General features: G+C 39.0%; 1 protein-coding gene and 1 long non-coding RNA gene across 2 annotated transcripts in view; one reads left to right on the plus strand and one right to left on the minus strand.

Moving 5' to 3' along the window:
• The window catches only part of LOC139769430 (uncharacterized), an 81,137-nt gene that overhangs the window by 33,143 nt on the left and 24,580 nt on the right, over positions 1-23,414 (minus strand). The window lies entirely within an intron of this gene.
• On the plus strand, positions 8,586-23,125 carry LOC139768044 (uncharacterized). The gene is made up of 10 exons (XM_071697882.1): positions 8,586-8,708; positions 12,864-13,205; positions 13,546-13,938; positions 14,562-16,462; positions 16,839-17,088; positions 17,218-17,868; positions 18,179-18,685; positions 19,156-19,623; positions 19,843-20,460; positions 20,725-23,125. The coding sequence occupies exons 1-10, from the start codon at positions 8,586-8,588 to the stop codon at positions 22,189-22,191; spliced, it is 6,720 nt and encodes a 2,239-aa protein (XP_071553983.1). The 3' UTR covers positions 22,192-23,125.

Below are 23,414 nucleotides of genomic sequence, written 5' to 3' on the forward strand. Positions count from 1 at the left end.
CTAAACCTCTCTTTCAAATTACTGCATTAATTTTAATAATCCTATGGCTAATTCTTTTGAAATTTAATATAGCGTTAAAAAAACCTGGATTTAGCTACGAATAAGAAATATAAAAAATAATATTTTTCAAAAATTTACCAGAAACAAGTGTAATACAAGATACTGTTAAATTTACTACGAATAATAGTAGTCATTTTCTATCAATTCAAGTTTGATTCGAACATTCGAAATCAGGAGAAAAAAATCGATGTTCGCGGGGAGTTGTGAAAATTCCGCGAAGTTAGGCGTATTTCTTCCGACAAAATCATCTTCCATTCTTCAGAAGCACTGTCGGATGCAACATCCTGAGAACAGCGTACGGGTCACGAGAAGAACCAACGATATGTTCCAGACGCGGCTCTGATAGCTGATGCGTTTCCTAATCCCGGCGCTTCGTTCCTTCCTGCGGGCGAGAGGATCGCGCAGTCGGCGCATATTTCCGTAAGAGTCGACGAACTGACTGACCCACGATTCCAATCAGAAGTTGCATAAGAACGAGTAACACGCATACACCTCCGTTCGCCTCTCACTTCTTTCGCTCGCCTTGCGAGCTCTGGCCGAAGCGGAGCAGCTCTCTCTCTATCATAAAGCCCATTCTAGACGATCTATAGATCGCTATAAAAATTGGTACAAAATTTTGTAACTTGAAATGTACCGCATATGTAGGAAACATCTGTAGATCCGTATTGTAAGTTGTATTTCTAAGGTCTAAGATAAGCTTGATGCTCCATACGCTGACTTTTGACGTTCTCCTGCAAACACTCTACCGGAGTAGGTTAAGGCTTTGAAATTTTATGTCAATATCCGCCCATTCTTCACTCCTACACAAACTAAGTAATAAAGCTAAAGTGAAAAGTGTTCTCTAAAATCTAATTTTGTGTCTGCTATATCTTATACTTTATAAAATTTTGTATTCGGTATATGTATAAAGTGTGTTACTAATTTTCACCTGTCTTGTGTATACTCTCGTACTATAACGTCTTGTTATTATTATAAAAATTCTAATTTTTTTTTATTAATTTGTAAAACCTCTCTTTACCAGACTATAATGAAGAAAATGCCATGTATACTTGCATTTTAATCACCTACACAAATGAAATACTAACAGAGTAATATCAAATCCATCACACCCGGCATCTATTATTTTCTGATCGATGAGTTACAATATGGACATTCAATGTATCCGATGCATAAAACATCGCAGTTCAAGTTTCAAACATGATGCGCAACTGGATCGCCACGAAAAGAAATCAGAGCAGTGCATGTTAATATCGCGGGACGCAATTTGAAAATGATTGATTTCGATAGTGCGATGATTTCCAGCTTTTCTATATTCATACGAAGCGGAGATCCATAAATAATACTCATTGTCAATACAGCTTTTGGAAATGGTTTCCTACTGCCATAAATTCTGAAAGATATATCTGCATATTATACAACTCCATATTATACGACTTATTCTTTTATGCAAAGCGAAATTTGTCGATGTTTTCTACAGTATAACAAATTTTCTTTCGATATTTCTATAATATAACAGAGCATTCATTTACTAGAATCTTGTTTCCCGAAAAAAGTCAAAAAAGAAAATAACTTCAAAGTTATTCGAAAACCGTCTCTTCGGATTAATTCTGATATAGGGCAAGGACAATAATTCTGAATACAAGCCGGTTGAAATTCATCCCTCAGAGTGATATCCACCGTGCACTAACATTGTGGGACCAATCGAAGGAGAGGCTTTCTCCTGGATCACGGTGGTACCCGGGTTCCTGCCCGCGAGTTCCCCGTCGTTCTCTGGAGGGGATATCTATATAGCCTGTCCATTCTGGGACAGCCCGTTCAAACTGCTCGTGTTCCTAAGACCGCACGTGTACCGCCGTGTCGACGAAACATCGTATACATTCGACAATTTCGCTGCGAGCTTGTGAGACGAACGGAGACGACTCGAAGTGACAGGATAATTGGGTCCCAATTACGATAAAATCGGGGTACGGTAAGGGGACATGTGTGCCGGTACTGCCGGTGGTGCGATGTGAACGAGTGCGGGGTACGCGATCAGTAAACAAAGCGGTATCGTTTCGTGAAGTTCGTAGGTGTCGAGAGAAAGGGAGAAAGAGAGAAAGAAGCGAGAGGAATCGACAGTAGGTCGAGGGTGGTGCTGTGACCTAGTGCGGAAGTACAGCCACCCTGCACAATGGTGAGTTCGCGGATATTGCATAAGTTTGCGGTAGTGTGTTAAAAATCCTCCAGCTCTACGTCTGCACGAATTGCAGCATTAATAATTTGTGACTATAATATGGATATAAAAAATAATAGATAATAGAACATCCTCGAATTCTATTATACTAAATTAGTATAATTACACGTTTCTTTAAGGAAGCCAAATATCAAGGAGTGTTACTTTCTACTGTTAATCATGTTTAGAAAGTTATTTTAGGAAATTATCTTTTGCGGCATCTTTTACTTTTATATGCAAAAGAATTTTCTATGTTGATATATTATATGATAAGAATCCGATAATTAACTCATATTCTTAAAAAAATATCGAGTATAATAAAGAATTTTCTAAGACAATTAGTTTCATATAAAATTTTCTAAAGTATAAGATCTAATAGGTTAATCACTTTAACGTTTATTATGTTCATCGAATGGCAAAATAAATGGCTATTTAATTTCCTGCACAAAATTGGCACAAAGAGAATCCCATCTGTATAAATCTGCATGGATAGTTTGCTGAATTATACACCTCCATTAACAGAACGTACGTAATTAACAGTAGAAAGTAAGTTTCTGGTTTCTGGTTAGTGTTCGACCTCTTTAGAAAATAAAACTCTGTTTAACTCTGAAACTGTAAACATGACTTACTGTTATTCATTACAATAAATAATCTTTTCTCATTTCGTCCATATGACTTAAAATTTGTATTTCATGTTATTTAAATAATTATTTAAGTTAAATTCAAGTGTACTCAAATGTACTTAAATTTAAGTACGCCTGAATATGTAAAATATTGAAGCCATCTCTTTTTTTTTAAACCCCGCGTGAGTCTCTGTGACTCCATCTGTAAATTATTTTATCAACTTTTTCGAGAAAAAGCTTATATTTTAGAGAAAATATCGAAGAAGAAATAATAATACATAAAATATATAAAATAATATATAAAATATTGTTTAATTCTAGATTTTTTAGAACCATAATTTTGTAAGTCGCTCTTATAAGATAACGGTATCGAAACATATCTGTAATTTTTTTAATTTATCCCTTTCAACATACGGAAGCAATCCGAAATATCCAAAACATCTGCAATTGCATTCTTTTATCTCTCGAACAGCGAGATAATTGTAAAATAGACCAGTGTGTCGATGCGTCTCCCGCGTTACTACGCTTTCTAACTTACGCTCTGCATGCTGATGCTGTAAAATTTCACAGTACATAATTTACGGCTACTAAACAGCTTAAGAAATACCACCGGATATTAAATAGCGATAACATTCGAGAAGTAAAAACATCTCCCTACAGGCATAGCTAATAAAAAATTTCATTGCAGATAATATCAATAAATCGTTCCACCTTAAAAATTTACACATGTGAAGACATAGGTTTTATACTTATTCCGTCCAATCAACTATAATTAGGTCATAGCATGCGTGTGTAATTTACTGTTCTTTTTTTTCGCATTAATGGTTATCCTGAATACAGTCGGTATTCAAGTCTTCATGCCTAAACACAAATCTTATTAAAGAATTGCGGTGTATTATGAAATCAAATAAGCGATCACGTACAATGTGGCAGAAAAATATAAACTGTATCAAGTTTTAATAAGCGTGTCGAAATTAAACGACAAGCGTCCATTCGACGTGAACGCGTTAAGAATCGCCGAGTCTATTAAAAAGGAAGAAAGAGGAAAAAATGGAAAGAGAAAGCAGCGCAAGTCCTCACGCGAAATGTCATTTCGCACGTATCGATAACGATCGTCGGCGCTTTTCTTCCGTAAAGCACGTTCCACGAGTATTGAAATCTCGTTCGAGGTAGCACAGTTAGACAAGATTGTATAACTTCGATAAATATAGGTATATAACCAACGAGTGTTGCGTGAAAATGGAGACATTCGCGGGTAACTATTTTTTCTTCCTCGGGAAATAAGGCAAATCGAGTGGGAAGAACGGCAAAGCGATAAGAGAGATAAAGAGAAAGAAAGACGGTCGCTGACCTCCTGAATTGCGGTATAAGGAGCGAAGAGCTGTTCACACACTGACCCGCATTTCGTTCCCGCCGGCGGATAATTCCAAGACTTTTGCCTATTATTCGATTTTCCATGGAGGAGGCGTCTCCTTTCTCTCGGCCCGGGCCGTTTCAACGGGGTATTCGAGTGAAATCTGAATATGAGTTCAATCTCCGATCGCGTGATTTAATGCCCGAATTATAGTTCGCGGCCTACTTGCATCCATCACGCGGTGTGAAATTTGTCCAATCTATATATAGGCGAAGAAAAACATTCCATCTGATTATATAAAAACTGTGCATTTTTCTTCTGTCTTAAGGCCATTTAAATAAATTAATCTGATATCCAGACTCGAAGGGTTCCAAGAAGATATACATACCTACATGAAAGACCTTGAGAAATACATTCTAATCTAATAATAGAATTTGACAAAAATTAATTGCCTTTGCAAAATTTATAATTCTAATTAACATTTCAATATACGAAATATAAGAAACATCAAATTATGTATTCAGACAGGATTCTGTCTTAAAATTTATAGATCCATTTTTTAAGCATTCAGACTTCGGAGAAAAATATGATTTCGATTATTCCGTATTTTAAGCTCTTGCATACGAAAGAACAGAAACTTAAACTAATATTCCGTTTTTTGTAAGAAATTGAATGCGGCAATTATAAAAATTACATAATAAAAAACGTAAACACAACAGTATATAGTTTTACCTCTTTGAAAAAAAACTCGATATTATGCAATAACTGCATAATAAGTCTAAAATTAATATGTGTTCGTTTTGTATTTTAATTAGAATGGAATTAAACATTATGCTTGTATTTATATGCAACTAGGTCGAAATTTATCTTCCTAAATTGGACAAATTTCATGTTTCGCCGCAGATTCATTGTGCATGACATTATTCAGCATGCCAAGTACCTTCGTATGTTTAATCCTAATTGATGATATAACGAATGCATATGCACGCGCTCATTGATTAATTAAATATCCACATATGGTCTTGAGAGAGAAGGCAATTCATTTTCGGATCGAGTGTTTTAAAATTAATTTAAAGTATTCAGAACGGAATAAGTGAACCATAAAATGATTTTTAATGTCATGTTTAATTTTTCAGAACAAAATGCGATTCATATTCCTTCAATATGACATCTTAACGTGGTATTAATAAATACGATTAATATTCCTTTAAATATGACATTTTAACGTGTTTCGAGAAATTTAATTTCAATCGTTAAGTCTTCAGCGCAATATATCGTAGTCCTCTAAGATATTAATAACGTTAACTCTAAGCATTTAATTACAGAAAGAAAAATACTGTGATGCGACTCATTATATTATAGCATCTAAACTTAAATTATAAATCCTACAAAGCTGCAGAAGTATTTTCAAAGTTTCACGCCGAGGTATGACGTCAAAATAGTTTTTCTATGCTGTAAGGTCAGCCGTAGGCGGAAATTCTTGCAACAAAAGTCCGAACTAAGTGGCACGTAACCAGGCAAAGAAAAGAGATCCCCCGCCTCCGGCTGCTTAATACTTCCATCGCGTGTCGCTCTCGTGAGCACAATGAAACTAGGAAAAATTTGCGATCTCCACTGCTCTTCTTAATTACGTTTTGCTGCGACGAACTCACGCGTCACGCTGTTAACACCAAGCGAGCAAGTTTTGCTTTGTCACGAAGAGAGAAAGAATTTCTTTCGCGAAAAGTATGCACAAACACGATTCTTATGCAATTAAAGTTTTGTCAAGCGCAAAAGGTATTTAAATTGCCGGCAAGAAAGACGCTGCTGTGTTTTATGATAAATTAAGCATAATTATCTCACAAGTGTAGGAACAGAATTTCTGAAATATAGATCCCTTAAATGAAGTTAATTATGTCTTCTTCTGCAAACAAAGACGAGAAAGCTGACAAAACTCGTTTGATAAAGTTAGAATTAGTTATGTCACGATACTTCCCTATGCCTACCGCGTCTATAGTTCATAAAAACTCGCACACGGCGTGTGAACAATGCACACAATCGCGACTCATGCGCGACTAATTCCGTAATCGTCCTCCGCGCTAATCTCATCCTCAGTCATTGTCGCACAGGTGTATCCTATTCAAGGATAATGACCTCGCGACGACGCGATGTAATTGTCCAAACGGTCGCGTGACGTGTCTCAAAAGTTGGTGACGAGACTAATTCAGATTAATTAAATCCAAAATCTTATTCGAACGAAACGGAACGATCTTCGAATAGAAGAAAAATACAGAATATTCTTGCGATCAGATAGATTAATTACTCCTGTCTTCCAGACATCTAGGACTGAATTTCACATCGCACGACTTTTCGTCGAGCGTTACACGTTACGTTTCCCTCATTTCCGGCTCGGTGTTACTTGCTTCTTTTTATGGTCGGAAGTCGCACGAGTAAGCGATCTATCGCGATAGCCGCGGAGAACCGCCGTCCGAATCGGTCTCGGTGCAGCGCGCTCGCTGTGGGAGCCAAAAGTTCGAAGGCGAAAGTAAAGGTGGAACACCGCCGAAGAAAGTCGGCGACAATAAGTGGCACGCCGATGAGGCGTCGGCCATCCGACCGGATCGAACATGTGAAACCTGTCGGTGATCTCCCGGTGACGGGAAATGATCAAGTAGAGATCAAGAGAGAATTGCTGGGAGGCACATTACTGGCCTACGTTCACGTGAAACGAGTCTTTCAGACGATAAAGTTGTATCTACGCTAAGAAATAAATGCGCGATTGTTCAACCATTAGAAAACGAATCTGCAAATATCCGGATATTCACGGTATCGTTTTTCCCCAGTGAAAACAATCGCTCGTTTGCGTATTATTGCCCTGCATGTTGCATGCGGATCTTCATATCAGATAAATTTGCCGCAGCTGTTATATGCAGAAAGAACAATAGCTTGTGGAAATTATAATGAGATTGAACGATGTTATGATTCGAGAGATACACTACAGATCTCTAGAGAAACATATATTTGTAACAAACGTTATTTTCTTAAATAATTTTATCTAATCTCTTATTACAAAACTTAATTTATTTGAGATTTAAGTATCGATTTATTTAAAAGAAACACTTCGATAAAATGGAAACAGTAAATAAAACGCTTTTTAGTAAGTCCTATATAATATATTTTTTCTATAGGAGAATTTAATTTAATTTGACAAATAAATAATCCAAGTAAAATTTTAATCAAAAAACTTTTCGTGTAATTTATGAAAAATATATGTATCAAGATGTACTATATTTTATTATAAATAATGCATTTGCATTTAATTTATTAATTCATCTTTTTTTACATAGCAATTAAGAGTTCAGAGCCGTAACGTACTCATAAATAATCCACAGCAACGAAATATGCCTTCCAATAAGTCCTACGACTGCAAGATGCTATCGCGCAATGCATCGCTATTGCTGTACTTGCGTGTAAAGCCTATTTACATGAAACTCGATCGAAACTTATATCGTTCGCCAGTACTTTCCTCTTAGACGCGACAGACACCCTCTCGAAAAATCTGAGAAACGAAAGTTCGCGAGCGACTGTGGATAGGATAGTGCAAACGTATACAAGTAGAGCGTGAAATTCCGAAGGCCGCGAATATGCCATTTTTACAGACGTTCGATAGGTACGTTCGATAGAATTACGCACACTCGCGTATGTGTCTCGCCATACTCGTCCTTCCCAAGACTTTCAGGACTTAGATAAGACTTACATAGAAGTATTCGTATGAATGAAGAGACCGTCAGTCGTTCTAAATTCTTTTTTTCACAGACATTACTGACATGAAACGCTAATAAAGATTTGAACAAACTATAGTTACTGTTAGTAAAATTAAAAAATTTTTAAGCAATATGCCTTTCAGATATGCTATTGATTTACAAGAACCATTATACTTTGATACAGTTAATTAGTCTCAGTAGAGAAACAAAATGTTGAAAAAGCATAATTTATCTTCTAAAGAGAGAGAGATATTTTAAATATACCAATATACACACATTTTTTCCAATAATGATTATATTATCTCGAATTTCTATATCAATCGAATATCGACCCCCTCGATACAATGTTAGCAATCTTATCTTTTTACATTATGCATTTTTAAGAATATCTTTTATTGGACTTTTAAAGGACTAGAAAGTAGCATAATGTCTCGTCATGTTAATTTAATCTTATCGTTCAACCTGTTAAAAGCGTCATTATGTCGAACAAAAGTGGCGATGTCAAGACCGCACCTTTATCTGAGGACCCGGGCTAGCTTCCTCGCGCGTTGAGAGAAAGGTGCTCGACCTCCTTTTTAACGTTCTGATCCGGTATGGCGAACATGAGTGGCGAACATGAACGATTGATAATTGCACACATTACCAGCGGCATTGGCTGCACGATGTTGCGAGCGAAGCGCAGCGAGAACAGAGAATGTCGCCTCAATGCTTTACGCGTACTTCCACCAACCGAGAGAAAGTCATTTCTTTCGACGGCCACAAACAGATAACTTCAGTCACACCCGCGGCTGGGTGTGCGTGAGAAGCTATCGGTTAGGATTGAAAACGGAATTACGATGGTACAACTATCATCACAGGACGACGTACTTTCAAATGTAATTTAAAGAAAATTCTTGCATTTCTCGAAACATGCATTTTCTGTCGACTGCCTATTTTATAGTTGACCAAATATCAAACGTAGTCATAATATTCTATTTAGGAATTAAGGAGAAGAAAATATCAAATAACTAAAAAATATTCGTGTGGTTTCTTTTCAATATCAAGAATCAAATATTCTAATGAAACTTAAAAAATTTACGACGTTGTGTTTAGAGATTTTATAATTAGTCAACTATAGCTCCAATATGACTCTTCTTGACATATTACATTGAAATTGATAAGAGCACCATATATTGCTCGCATAATTGGAACGGTGTACGTTCTTCCTCTTGGAAGTGAATTTTTCATTGCCCGTACTTTCGCCAAACGACGAGCCGATAATTCTCCGTAGGAATTTCATTGCTATGTACATGCACGCGGTATGTGCGAGCGAACGGTCTCATACCCTCGGGATCGATTTCTTTTCTTTTCGACGAAGAAGCCCTTCCGCGGATCGCGCCGTTATTTTACACTCGATGGATTCGTTTCTAAAACGACTGGTCAGAATGCGCTCGGAAAAAATCGCGAAGAAAGCAGAAAAATCGCACGGCGTGTCCGACACGCGATATTCCGTAATGAAAATTACATAGATACGCTCGCGGTACGTAATCAAAATCATGTCAGTAGCACGAAGACCTGACCGAATCGCGTTTGAAAATTACCGTATGGTTCAGGAACTAGCGGATTCTTGCATTCACCCGGTCGATGATATCATCATACTGATGATATCATTGTATAAACGTTAATTGCACCGATAACATCAAGAAACATGATTGTGATCTTCAACATGTTCCAGTCACTCGAAACATTTTTCCGAGATTAACGATGGCTGCACGTTATGCTACAAAAAAATTCGACACATTAAAGTACAGTCACCATACAGTCATCGACGTAGAATTTACTCATTTTTTGTTACCGCATACGCTTATTTGCCGCATAGTTACTCATGCAATCCATAAATCATCATTTTCGTAAAAACTTCGACTGGCAACTTACGATCTCGTAAGATTGGGTAGTCACAGTCGAGTCATTTATTAGAAATCGCCGTACGCTATTTGATGCGATTCACAGTTCGTTAGCTCCGGTCGCACTCTAGAAGTTTTCCCGACTCGCAGGTAACATGCAATGATGATATCAACTGTGGATATTAATAATCCTAACGATGATAACGTTCGTCGCATAATAATCACAATAATTAATCATAATAAGATTAATGGAATAATTTTAATGGCATTTTTGCGGTCGTCATCTAAACAATTATTAATAACATGATCTAGTATTGATAATCGCTTTCGGGCTCTGTGCATGTATTAAATAGACGAAAGAACACCTGATCTCTCTCGAGATCAAATGTTAACGTAACTGTAACAAATTCAATTTTAAGCAAATAATAAGATTTGATTCACTTTAAATGCTTATTATATTTATTAGTTATGGTTTATTCAAATGGTTTAGTTAAAAAATTAATATTATTTATTAATAGTTTAACTAATTTGTAGATATTAAAACCAAATACTGCCCATGACATTGCAAAAAGTTAAATAATAGAAAAAGAATTATCTTTTTTTTTTTAGTTTATGCTTGTGAATGGTTATGCTTCCATCGATATACTTGCGGATGTAAAATAGATTAAAGTACGTTGCATGTTTCTACATTTTCCGTGTCCGCAACTAGAAGGCCAACTACATTCACTATTCACTTGGAGTCACCCGACACTTCAAATATTTCCTGCGAAATATGTATATCGCGTTATTATGAAGCAATATAAAACCATAGGATTATAAGGTTTCTGAACCAAATTAAACTCTTTCGTTTCAATGTTCTTATAATTATTAATAAAATTTAAGTTATTATCTAACAAGTTGTTAAAAATCACTAGCAACTTTTCTCGGTATATCGGATTTCGCGCATGTATATAAATAGACATAAGCAACAGCCTTAGTGAAAGTTGTCTTTACACGCGCAATTATGCCTAATGATTCATGCTCGATGCGTTATTATTGGAACCACTTTAATTTGATGTTACATATGTATTTGATATTATGTATTTAAAAATCAAGATAAAACCGGATATCGTGCCTGTCAGATATTACGTGCGTTCTTTGACGATTTATTTCTTCATCTAATCACTCATTTGATATAAATATCGGAAAATAGAGTATCAATACGTCAGCATGCGGTAAATAACGTGGAAGCAAAAATGTATCGAAAGCAGATATCGGAACAACATTCGCTGCGTTATTCCAACGCAATAATACGCGTCATTCGCATCTCTGTTCGAGATGATCGATCGATCACTCGCGATGTGTGCGAAACAAGGCAATTGCAAACATCAGAAATAGAAATGTTGCACATCAGTATAAAACTTTCCCATTTAAAAAAAAACAAATTTAAACTTTTTTACGTATAAATATATAGAATACAAATTTAAACTTTCTTACGTATAAATATATAAAGATAAAATTTAATTCCATATTCTTCGAAAAGATATATATATATTTTATCGCGTAATTATATCTACGTACCGGCTGCATATAATGTAGGAAACATTTATATGATATTTTAAATCAATTTATACAATTAATTAAACAGGAGATATGTGCAACTTTAATGACAATCTATTCTCATCAATCAAAATTTATATAACTAATTAAACGAGAAGCGATTCTCTATTCTTTAATTAAGCGAGAGGTTAAAAATAAGAATAGGAATTCTCTGTGTTAGCATTAAAACAAAAATTATTCAATAGTGGATGATGACATTACTATTTATTATTTTAATTTAATTAAAATAGTAATTAATTTAATTACTATTTTACTAAATGTAACAATAAATTTCGATAATTTTATTTTCACGTCAAATATCTCTCCTTTTTGCCCGTAGAATAATAACTTTCCCTCAATGAGGAAATAATTCATTCGAAGATTTTAATCGTCACGGAAAGCGATTTATAAAACGTTTGGCGAGAAATAATATCGGAAGTTATTAATAGCATTGTGTATGTGCGTGCGTTTGTTCGTCACAGCATTGTCGCATTATAAAACCGCAAGTTCCATTAAAACCATAAAGTCGTGACCGATTCATTGGTCCATGATCTCGATTACTTATTCGCATCATGATAGCTGCGGTGAAATTGCGGTTGGTTTCTTGTTAACTTCCGCACGAAGAGCGTTACCACGTTTTGTCTGTTACCCTCTGATGCACTTTGCATCCTGTTCCCCAATACACGAAAACAATTCTATCTCCGCATTATAATAAAATCTCTTATTGATAAATTTATTCGATTATTACTAAAATTATTAACAAATAAATTTCTTTTTTTTAATAATTTTGTTTATTATTCCATATGTAAAAAATAATTTTAATTATTTAATTAATTCTATACCTTTGATTATTGAACTTGGTTTCAAACGATCGGCGATTCGTGGCAGAATTCCAAACGGAATCCCATTTAGAATTTTATGCGTTTATATACGCAATTTAGGGCCTGAGCAGAATAGCTGACTTATAATTTTAAGACAGTGTTTTATGCTTTAAATCTTTGTTTTTAGCAACGCACAATACTGTCTTATGTCTCAAGTCTTACAATGTTGACACTTTGTACACTCGTTTAAGACTTGAGACATAAGACAGTATTGTGCGTTGCTAAAAACAAAGATTTAAAGCATATAAAACACTGTCTTGAAATTATAAGTCAGCTATTCTGCTCAGACACTTACCCTGTATTACGAAACTGAAGTTCACGTCATTTACAACACGCAACGCGAGCGCACGAGAGTGTTTCGTTAAAAAATATATAAATTACACCAAAACGAACCATTCGACATCGATGTTGACCCAGATCCACCGTGCAAAATCAATCGAAGCAATTTTACATCGTCAACGTAGCGTACGTGCCGTCGCCGAAATTAATTAGCGTCCCACGACTAATTAATCGATATCGTCGGTTTTAGATTGTGCGGAGGTGTTTCACGCCGACCGCGGTATTCATCGTCCTAACGTTGTTAGACGGATTCGGCGGATGCACGGCTGAGCGATGGTCACGACAAACCTCTAACAGCGAGTGGATTCCCCTGGCTAATCCGGGATCCGCTCAACTGTCGCTGAGTAAAGCGGAAAGCGGGCTTCTGTCTAGCAGCACGCATTTACCGAATCCAATCCAAACGCTCGCGTTACCGCCCGCCCTTCAGCATCAGTACCAGGAACAATTGCTTCAGCTGCAGAAGACGCAGGAGAGTATTCAAAAGCTCCTCCTGCTGCAGCAGCAGCTCAAAGCTCAGCAGCAACTTCTTCAGGTAAAATGATTTCCGCTGCACTAATGCGGTGAATGCAAGATACTTTTAAATCTATTTTTTTTTTAATAAAAGATATTTACTAGTGAATTCAAGAATTTATGTTTCTTACAACTTACTTTATCAAATAATATATGCTTTTAAAATCTGAAGCTACGTTTATATTTAAAAAATAAAATTAATTTGACAAAAACTTTTTGTACGAAAAACACAATTAACTGTTCCACAATTAAACGTACTTGCTTCTACAGGTGCTTTATTAAATTTAATGAGAATTCGAAATTGTATATAATTAAGTTTCAGTTTCTTTTCATTTATTTCTCTTTTGCCTTCATTTACTTAGACTCAGACGTTCCTGCCCGGCGATTATAGTAGCGCCGAAGCTGAGAAACAAGTGTTACCTCAGAGTTCCTTAGGCAATTCGCAAACAGCACCCGAATTAGTGCCGAATACTTTGGTACCCCCGCATCCATCCTCGGGAGCACTTCCGCCGGTACACCCTTCACAGAATTTCCTATCCCAGAGACCGGGTCAGACCTATCAGGATCAGGAACTATCGAACTTGCCTGTTCATCAGGGTCAAGTTGTATTGCAACAAAACGTGGAAAATACGCAAGAAGGACCGCACGCTTACGTAGCGAAACAAGGAACTCAGCGACCCGAAGGAAAACGTTGGAAAGAACAATCGAGTCCAGGTTTACCGCAATCTTCTCTGATTGGAAACGATGAAGAGGAGGTTCGTATAATAAAACTTTTATGTAGCTTGCTTTCTTTCCGACATCAGATATATCAAGTTCTATTGACCAATCCTTACATGTGCATCTCCGCGATGGTATCATTAGATTAAACAGAATCAGAGCGTGCATAGAATACACAAAATTTATACATTAACCGAGCGAAACCGGAACTAAGCGTGCAACGAGATCATAAATTAATCTGGTTTCTCAAACACAAAAGTGGAACCTACAATAATGACTACTTTCAGCAAATATTGAATCTTACAAAGAAATAAGTGAAAAATTTTTAATTCTTATCTCAAATTCTATCACACTTACAATGAACTACTTACAATAATTGATGTAATAGACAATTTAAAAAAATAATTGTTATATGTAATAATGCTGTAATTAATACGTAATAACGCAACAAAAATAAAATTTAATTACGTCAATATATTTATCATACTAAACCATATTTTAAATGAATATTTTATAAATAAGATATTATTAGATTTTTTATTCGTTAAATCCAATAGTCTTTTATATTAAAATTAGCATTTATTTTTACCATTTAAAAAATTTATAAATATAATCAGGATTGAAGATATACATTTTAACAACAGCAAATGCGATCTCATAGGTTCAACTAGTATATGTCCCGGCGGAAACGTTGGCACAAAGAGGTCAACTGAAAAGAAACCGCGGAAGGAAGCAATATCCCATTCGCCAACAGCATCAGCAACGAGATCAAGGAAATATCGACCAAACCTCTCTTTCGCCCGATCAAGAAACTTTCGCGCGGCAAGTGCTGCAGCAGATCCAGAAAGAACACGAAGAGAAGGCGCAGTTCCTGAAGGAAGAACGCGTGAAAGAGTTCGTCAGATTAAACGAGGAACAAAAGGCGCTTGAACGGAAGACGCGATTGCAGCAAGAGGCCCTTCAGAGAGAACAGGAACTGTTGCGACAAAAGGAGGCCGATAAGAAACGAAAGGAATTGGAAAGGCTGGAGGAAATGGCGAGGCAACGAGAACTGGATCGTATTCGCGATGCTAGAGAAAAGCAGAGGCAGGAAGAGCTCGAACGACGACGGCTTTCTGAACTTCGCGTCAAGGAGGACAGACGTCGCGAGGAAGAAGCCAGGCAACGTGAAGAAAGGCAGAAGTTGGAGCTGGAGCAGCAGAGGATTCTGGAAAGTCAACAAGAGGATCAATTGCGAACTACCAGTCCGAATTTCCAAAACGCCCAGTCCCAAGCCCTGATCCGCGACCAGGGGCGTCGCCAGCACCTCACGGATGGCGCCAGAATCAAGAAGCTTCGCGGCAGGCAACGTCCACGGGTCAATCAGTACCAGGAACAGTCGAATTACCGCGAGGTCACTACCACGCCGTCGCCCAATCAGCCGCCCCTCTCCGTTTACATGGGCAGTCCAACGTCCAAGATAGTAGATAACGTCAAGGTTACCGATGTCTTGAAGCTCTTAAGAAACGCGAAAACCATCGCCGTTCTAGATAACGTCGGTCCCAATAGTCCACAGGTATTCGTGGGTCCGTCTAACCTGGACCCGCCCTACGGTTACGTGAAGTTCGATCTTCCCTATTTGTCGTCAATCGATCACAACAGAGTGGAACGCAAAGTAGATAAACTGCCTTTCTTCGTCGCTCCGCTAAGCTTCGACCCGCCCCCGGGTTATTCTAAAATTCCCTTCCCGGCGCCGCACATTGGTTCCGTCGTTGTCAACAATCTGTCGGAAGCATCCTCGGAACCGAACACCCAGACGGACGAACAGAATCCCAATCCGACGCCATTGATCCAGCCGAACTCTTACAGCGACGTTGATCATGGCGGATCCATCGCTACCACCGCGTCCTACGATTCCTCGACCGATCAAAACTTCTCCCCGGAATCCAGCAGCCCTAAGTACGATCCCGCTTACTCGCCGCCCTCAAGTTCAAAGTTCAGATTTAGGCAGTACTACGACAATAAGCCGACCTCCGTGGGCAGCACGTCATACTACAGTGAACAGTCGACCACGAAGACGAAACCGAAGCACTACTACGAACAAGAAACCAAGTTGACTACTCAGCCTCCAAAAATCGAGACGACAGCCAGCTATAGACAGGAAGTGTCCTATTCTAACACACCGAGTTTCCAGGACAGGTCAGTAAGTCCGCACGATACCTCTACGAAAGAACAAGATCTAGCGGCCCAATTGGCGCTTATCAATCAGGAGCTTGCCCAACAACGAGAGCCTCAGAAATACAATACCGCCGAACAGTATCATTCCCAGTCTAATCTGGGTGAATCGTACGACGACGCCAATGACGTCAGAGGGCCAGTTGGACCAACGCAATACAATTTACCAGCGGAATTACCGCCGATCTCTCCGCACTTGCCGGGCTTAGTAAATTCCTTGTTGGATAAGCAAGAGGGGAATCTTCCTGTCGCTCCGACGTCACCACCGACGACAACCACGACCCCGACGACGCCAACGACGACGACGACTACTCGTATAAACTCTACGACTTACAGGCCACGAGGAAGGTGAGTGTAATTTAATTTATAATATTTTCTATGCAGCAATTTTTTAAATATATAATTCTTTTGTATAAAATATCTTTCGTTATTTAAATTTTTAAAGAAATAAATTATTTAATTTTTTTTAAATTCACAATTATTGGCCTCGATTTAATAATTCACATATCTTTTTATCTCTGTTATTTTTCAAGATTTCCTTATTGGTGTTCAAGATACGCATCGTAACATAATTTATATGGAAAACATAAAATTTTTCAACATTAAAGCTCTTGTGCCATTAGATCTAAATTGATGGTTTAAGACTAAGTAGAGCATAAAAATTTTTCAATCATACATGTCAGTAAGACGTTAATATATTAGAATTACGTCTGATCGCGCACAGAGGCAGAAATGTACCTACAAGAGCCAGAACGACCCAGGCACCTGGTAATAGAACGGAAAGAACCCGAAGACCAACGCACAATCGAGCCAAATCTAGATTTACGACCACAACGGAGGAATATCGCGAGTCCTCTTACGAACCAACGAAGGCGAAGACGCCGGAGACCACGCAGAGATATAACGCGGTAGAACAAAGAAGACCAGCATCCAGAACGCAGAAGCACAGAAATCGAGATAGAGCGAATCAATCCGCGGTATGATTAATTTTTAATCCCACTTATTCTTCACACTATTTTAATATCAGGATTAGGATTGCTCTAAAAAAAAAAAAAAAAGAAAACGTGGAGTTTGCATAAATATTGTTTTCTAAACTTATCCAGGTTCAAAGCCAAGGAGCTAACTACGAAAACTACCCGCAGAGCGATGCATCTCCCGACGCGTACTCACCGCCGAGTGGACCCTCTTCTGGTCCGGAGAATTATCCGACCACTCCCATGCAGACCGAGAATTACCCGCGCGAGGTCCAGCACAGCACGCCCATAGTGTCCGATGATTACGCCAGGAGTCAGAATTACCCGCAAAATCGCCCTCAAGAAGCGCGCTACCAGCATCAAGACGTGATATACGATCAGAATGGTGACTACCAGCAATCGGGACTCGAGAAAACACCGGTAAATGGATTCAATTATCAAGTTGCAAACGAGAATTCACCGGGCCAAACGATTTCCCAGAGACCCAAGGAATATCCGCATTATCAGGAAGACTACAATCTGGCCACGACGGTGGAATCGCGGCGAGTCACACCCGGCGAGGAACATCGGTATTCCCCGATTTATGAGGTCAACGTGGCGCAAACTCAGCCGGATTACAACGTCGGCGGGCAGAATTCGTTCCGCAATGACGACGGCAAGATCGAGAGTGCCGCGATAGAGACTGATCCGAATGCATCACCGATCTTCGTTCCGCTTCAACAGAGCAAGCAGCAGGATTACGACATGCAGATTCCCTCTACAGAGCCGTCGCTTATCGAAGTATGTATACTAAAATAATATTATTGTAACGTTATATAAATGTAGTTGCATTTTCTAAAGTAACACTCTTAAGTGACAAAATTCTCGTTGAAATTTTACCAGCAATGGGATAAATTATAATTGATTATTATAAATCATGCATATAAATAATTAGATATCATATGCCATTGATACATAAAAAGAATAGCATACTGTAGAAATGTTCCATACAAAATATTACAAATATATTTTTCTATACAACATTTAAATATAAAGTTTGATATTTTTTAAATGCAGAGTTTAAATATCGTTGTAATTATTTCTGTCCCAGATCGCCACAACTAGCACGACCACTCCGGCGCCCGTAATAATACGTCAGCGAGTTCGAGCTCGCTTAGGAGGCGGTCGCACGCATCACGATTCCGCGATTCAGACGCGACCCCGTAACTCCCAGGACGAGTACGTGCGTTTCAGCGCTGTGAACAACGATTCCGGTCGCGGCGCCGCCGGTCAGCGGCATCGCGACGGATCGAGGACGACTAGGACACGCGCGCGTCCTCAAAGTCACGGGTCGCAGGTGCAAACCGAGGGTAACGAGTACATAAAAATACACGCAAATCAGCAGCAGAGGCTGGTCGCCACCACCATACCGCCAACGACGACAAGCACGACAGCTCGCACGGTGGAGGAGGACGTCGATTACGGTTTTATAAGGCCGCCGAATTTCCAACCAGCGCACCCGGTGCACCCGGTGCACCCGGTGCACCCGGTGCACCCGGTGCATCCGGTGGATAACAGATACCAAGCGCCCATTACATATAGACCTGCTTTGTCCGAGGTACGTTTCGCGAAATAATAGGAGGAGAAAGAGTAATTTTTTAGATGCAAAAAAAAAGAAATGAATTTTTAAACAACAATCTTTTCCGTGATGTTTCAAAGAACTCATATTACAATCAAGAGTTTATACTAATTGTCATCACTATAATAGAACATGTCGCTCATAATAGTTTTTCATAAAAAATAGTAATTCTTATAGAAGCATATAAGTTTTTAGATTTTTATATATTTTTTTTAGGTATTTTAGAAATAAATTCCTGTATAACAATTTATCAATCTTATCTTCGATACCTAAAATTCTTGAATTCGCTTTAATATTGTCCAAAAAGTATTTTTCATCAGATACTTTAAAATGAAATTTCCGCGTAGCACTCCGTCAATTTTATCTTCAACGCACTGCATCGCGCAGAAAGCTCTCGAAATCACCTTTCTGAAACGCTTGAAAAATAGAAATAAATAAACACGCCGCAGATACAGCACATCTTCTCCAACGACGAGACGGCGGTAGAGTCGAGCCCGGCTCATATTTTGAAAAATCGTCCGAAATACCAGACCTCGAGCCGTCGCCCGACCACGAAGATATTCACGACGACGACGACGAGCACGTCGACGGAAACGGTACCTGTTGCGACGACGATGCCAGACGATGCCATGTATACTACAAAATCGAAAACGAGATTGGACGATCCGAAGTCGACGAGAACACGAGGAAGAGTTCGCCGGCCGGGGAAGAAACGCACCACGACGACCACAGAATCCGGCCTCGAGGCAAACAACGAATTGCCGCTAGACGAAAACTACCCTCGAATAACGCCGCAACAGCTGCCGGTGACGGCGAGCGGACAACAGCCTCTCTATGACGACAATTTCGACGTCGCGCCGCAATTCGTGCCGAATCAGAATCGACCGGCACAGTTTTACGAGGAGAACAGCGAAAACGTAAGTGAATTCTCTGACGGGATTGCGTTGTGAAGCAAAAACATGAAATATAATAAATAGATATTGGAAAAAGAATGAAACGTAACATTTTTCCTCGTTCCTAATATAAAAATTTATTAAACTGTCTAAATATTTGGCCAAACTGTTTCCAATATTTTTCTAAAAGATGTGACTCGCTTCTTTAAATTGCTAAAGTATAATGTGTATGTATGTTTCCAGTATCCGCCTCAAGAATTTGTCCTAAACTTCGGCAATCTGCCGGAGCAGCTGTCGCAACGCGAAGAATACGATCAGACCCAGCTGGCTAGTATTCCGAAGAAGTATAGCCACTCGAGTCGCGTGAACTCGGACGCGAGCGCGCACTCCACAGGTGACATTTACGGCGCCGAGAGTCAGTGGTCCACGAAGTTGTCGAAGACGTCGTTCCAGCCGAGCTTCGCCGAGAATCGCGTGCCCGGTGAATCGAAGAGGGGCCGAGGCGGAACCGGCAACAATCAGGAGAACGAAAACACGCCCGAGATCATTACGGCCGGGCCAGAGGAGTCGTCGGTGACGATGGTCGTTTCTTCCGACTATCAGAAACATGCGAATGACGCCGATAACACGGACACGGTGATCGATGGCTTCGGATGGAAGTCGACCGCGCAGGATCATACGGAGAAATTGAACGCCACGACGGCAGTGACAAATTCACCGACGACAGTACTTCAAGATCAATCTCGAAACGATAAGGAAACGTTGCCAGGATCGCGGGACTGGACGAGCAGCAAGAACTTTACGGAACAGATAGGCGACGGCACGAGGGTGACAAAACCTGACTCTCTTCCTGGTCGAAAGGTAAATTACTCTATAAAATAAAAGTATAGAATAATCGAATATTTTTTAAATATTATATATATATATATATATATTAATATTTAAAATTTAATTTTATAATTTTAAACATTATGTAAATTTTAAAAAATACACAATTTATTTTAAGCAATAATAAATTCGAATGTAGTATTGCAATTTTAAGTACCTTACTATAAGCCACCTTTTGTGATATTCTATTCTGCAGAAGACAATAGATATAAAATAAGTCGGACATTTATCTTTCAGACTCGAAGAAGGAAAGTTCGCGTGCGGGTAAGACCTCTTGTGGACGATTTCGTCACCGCTGAATCTCAACACTACAACTCTGCGGTGAACAGCCTGGTTCAAGATCAATACAAGTACAATCCGATTCACGATTCGAGGTTCACCACTGCCCAGCCGATTGCGACGACTGTCACCGCAAGTACCGCGATGGCCGCAGAATCGACCAAGAAATCGCTGCTTCAGGATTTCCTGGAGGAGATGCTGAAGAACGACGAGGTCTCCATCCCGACTCGCGTCACTCCGATCACTACGGAGTTGCCCGACCGGACAATATTGACACCCATGACGACGCCGATGACGACGCCGTACGTTTTTTCCAATAATGGCGAAGTTACAACCTTGAAGGAGAATTACACACCGATCGATACGACGCTGATACCGAAAATTAACGAAGAACGCGTTACAACGATAAATGAAAATTCAAACGGATCGAAAGACGAGTCCCAAGAAGCGACATTTGAGAGAACAACTTTGTCGCAAGAAGAAACTGAAGTGCGAAAAGAAGTTAAACCGGAAGAAAACAAGAATTCTCAGGAAGACAAGCAGAATAATTTGGAAAACGTCGTATTTAAACAAAGATATAACTTGCCGCATTATCCCGACAGATCAGGAATCTTAAAGAAAGACGAGGGTACCATAACGAAACTGATCGACTTCCCGAAGGAAGAGACACGAAAACTGAGTGCCATTGGTAAAGAGAAAGAACATATAATGAGATTAAAGAAGCAGGAAAACATCGAAGAAAACGAAGCGCATCCGAAGAATCATAGGGTCAAGTGGGCCGAAGTAAAATACCCGTCCTTCGATAAGTCGCAAACTGCGTCGAATTCGTATTCTACGACGACTATCCCCGGTATTGCTACGCGAGACGAAGGCAATGGCAACGCGAAAACGCTCACCGATTACGTGAAGGCCATCTTTGACAGCATGAAGAATGCCGAAGAGGGTGAGAAGGAAGAGGCGAAAGTGATCGCAGCTAAAAGTGAGACAGATAATTATAACTTAAATGATACCGCTTCGGCGCACGCGAAGGAAAATGAAAAGATCGATCGAAACGCCGGCACGACTGGCTCTTCGCAGGACATTTCCACGACGCAACGTGTTGAAGTTGAAGAGAACGGGACGAAAGCCGAAGAAACGCAGGAAGCGACAACGAAGGAGAACGCTACCACTCTCGAATCAACCACACTAATTCCAGATACAACTACGAACACGGTACTGTCCGAAGAGACCCTGGTAACAGAGCCTTCCACGACGACCACGAAGACAATCAGACAAACAAACAACGTGCTTAGAACGAACTCCACGATGTTGGGCAAGGTCCTAAGAACCTCGACTACTACGAAGGTGTCTCACATGACAGAGATTTGCTATAGAGGTCGATGCGTGATGACGAGGCCCAAAATGGAGGATATTATGAAGAGATGAGGGAAATTCGACGACTCGTCGATTCGGTTGTGGGATTATCTCTAGCACTTTCCTGTCCGGTTCTTAAACAAATTAAAGTGAAACAAATAATGTGACGAGCAAAAATCTTGAAAATTCTTTATTAAATATCTGTCATTGCTGAGAAATGCAGTAAAACGAGGAACTTAGCAACATCAATATGATAAGAATTAAATAAATAATATAAATGAAAAAATAACTGAAATTTTACCGGGCAGAAAAGTGTTAACTTTTGCATAATCTTTATTTATTGATAGAGATATATCGTATTAACAAATCGAATCTTCAAAAATTAATATTTTTATTAATGTCCGAAACTACAGTTATGTCTTCATATTCTCTCAGATTGCGCTTCGTGTTAGACTTCTTTTAATTACACACCAAATCATCAATAAAAAAGTACCATTTTTATAAAAAATAAATTAATATTTGATCTAAAATGTCAGCTGAATTACGGCGCAATAACAGAACACTAAATTGATCACCAAGTTTCCATCTCACACATACACGTAAGGAATGATCAATATTCTCCCCAGACACCTTCATTTAGAGAAGATATTTTATCGCTGGGAGATAAGGCATCGCTCAAGATGTCGCGGCAAATTATGTGTGTCGGAGGGTTAAAAGCGAAATACCAACGTGATATCAGTCGTGAAAAGGGACGTCCCCTTCTGGGAAGGAAATTCCGCGTCGCCGGGGGCAAATCGATCGTCCGTCGCGACGCGTACTTATAAAAAGGGCGCCGAGAGCGTGTGCCGGCGTCCTTCCAGCGAGATCGAAGCGCGGAAGCTCGACTTGCGCGAGTGACCCGTATAGGGAGCTAAGTCTATTTAATTTAACTACATACCTGTGTAGTATACGTGTAAGTTAAGCGTGTAAGTATTTTAATAAAGACGCGAGAACGCAAGAAGATAAATGTATTTTATTCCTTTCTCATTTCCCTGAGCAACCCGAAACCCAGTGCAAGATATTTTAGTCCTTCCAACGAATCTTCATTTGTTTAAAGAAAAATTTGGATTTTTTTTACAAATTCCTTATAATTTTATACGTAATTTATATATACAAATACATCGGAAATTTTCGGGAAATTTATAAGTGGACTGATTTTAAGATTTACACTACCGTTCTAATAACTTTTTCTAATAACCCTTAAGAGGAATTTCATCTCGCGCCCCGGCCAAAATCTACCCTTACATCGCCATCGA

Source organism: Temnothorax nylanderi, unplaced genomic scaffold (assembly GCF_030848795.1).
Source record: "Temnothorax nylanderi isolate EJ_2023f unplaced genomic scaffold, tnyl_v1.0 TNYL_tig0002_pilon, whole genome shotgun sequence".
Taxonomy (NCBI): domain Eukaryota; kingdom Metazoa; phylum Arthropoda; class Insecta; order Hymenoptera; family Formicidae; genus Temnothorax; species Temnothorax nylanderi.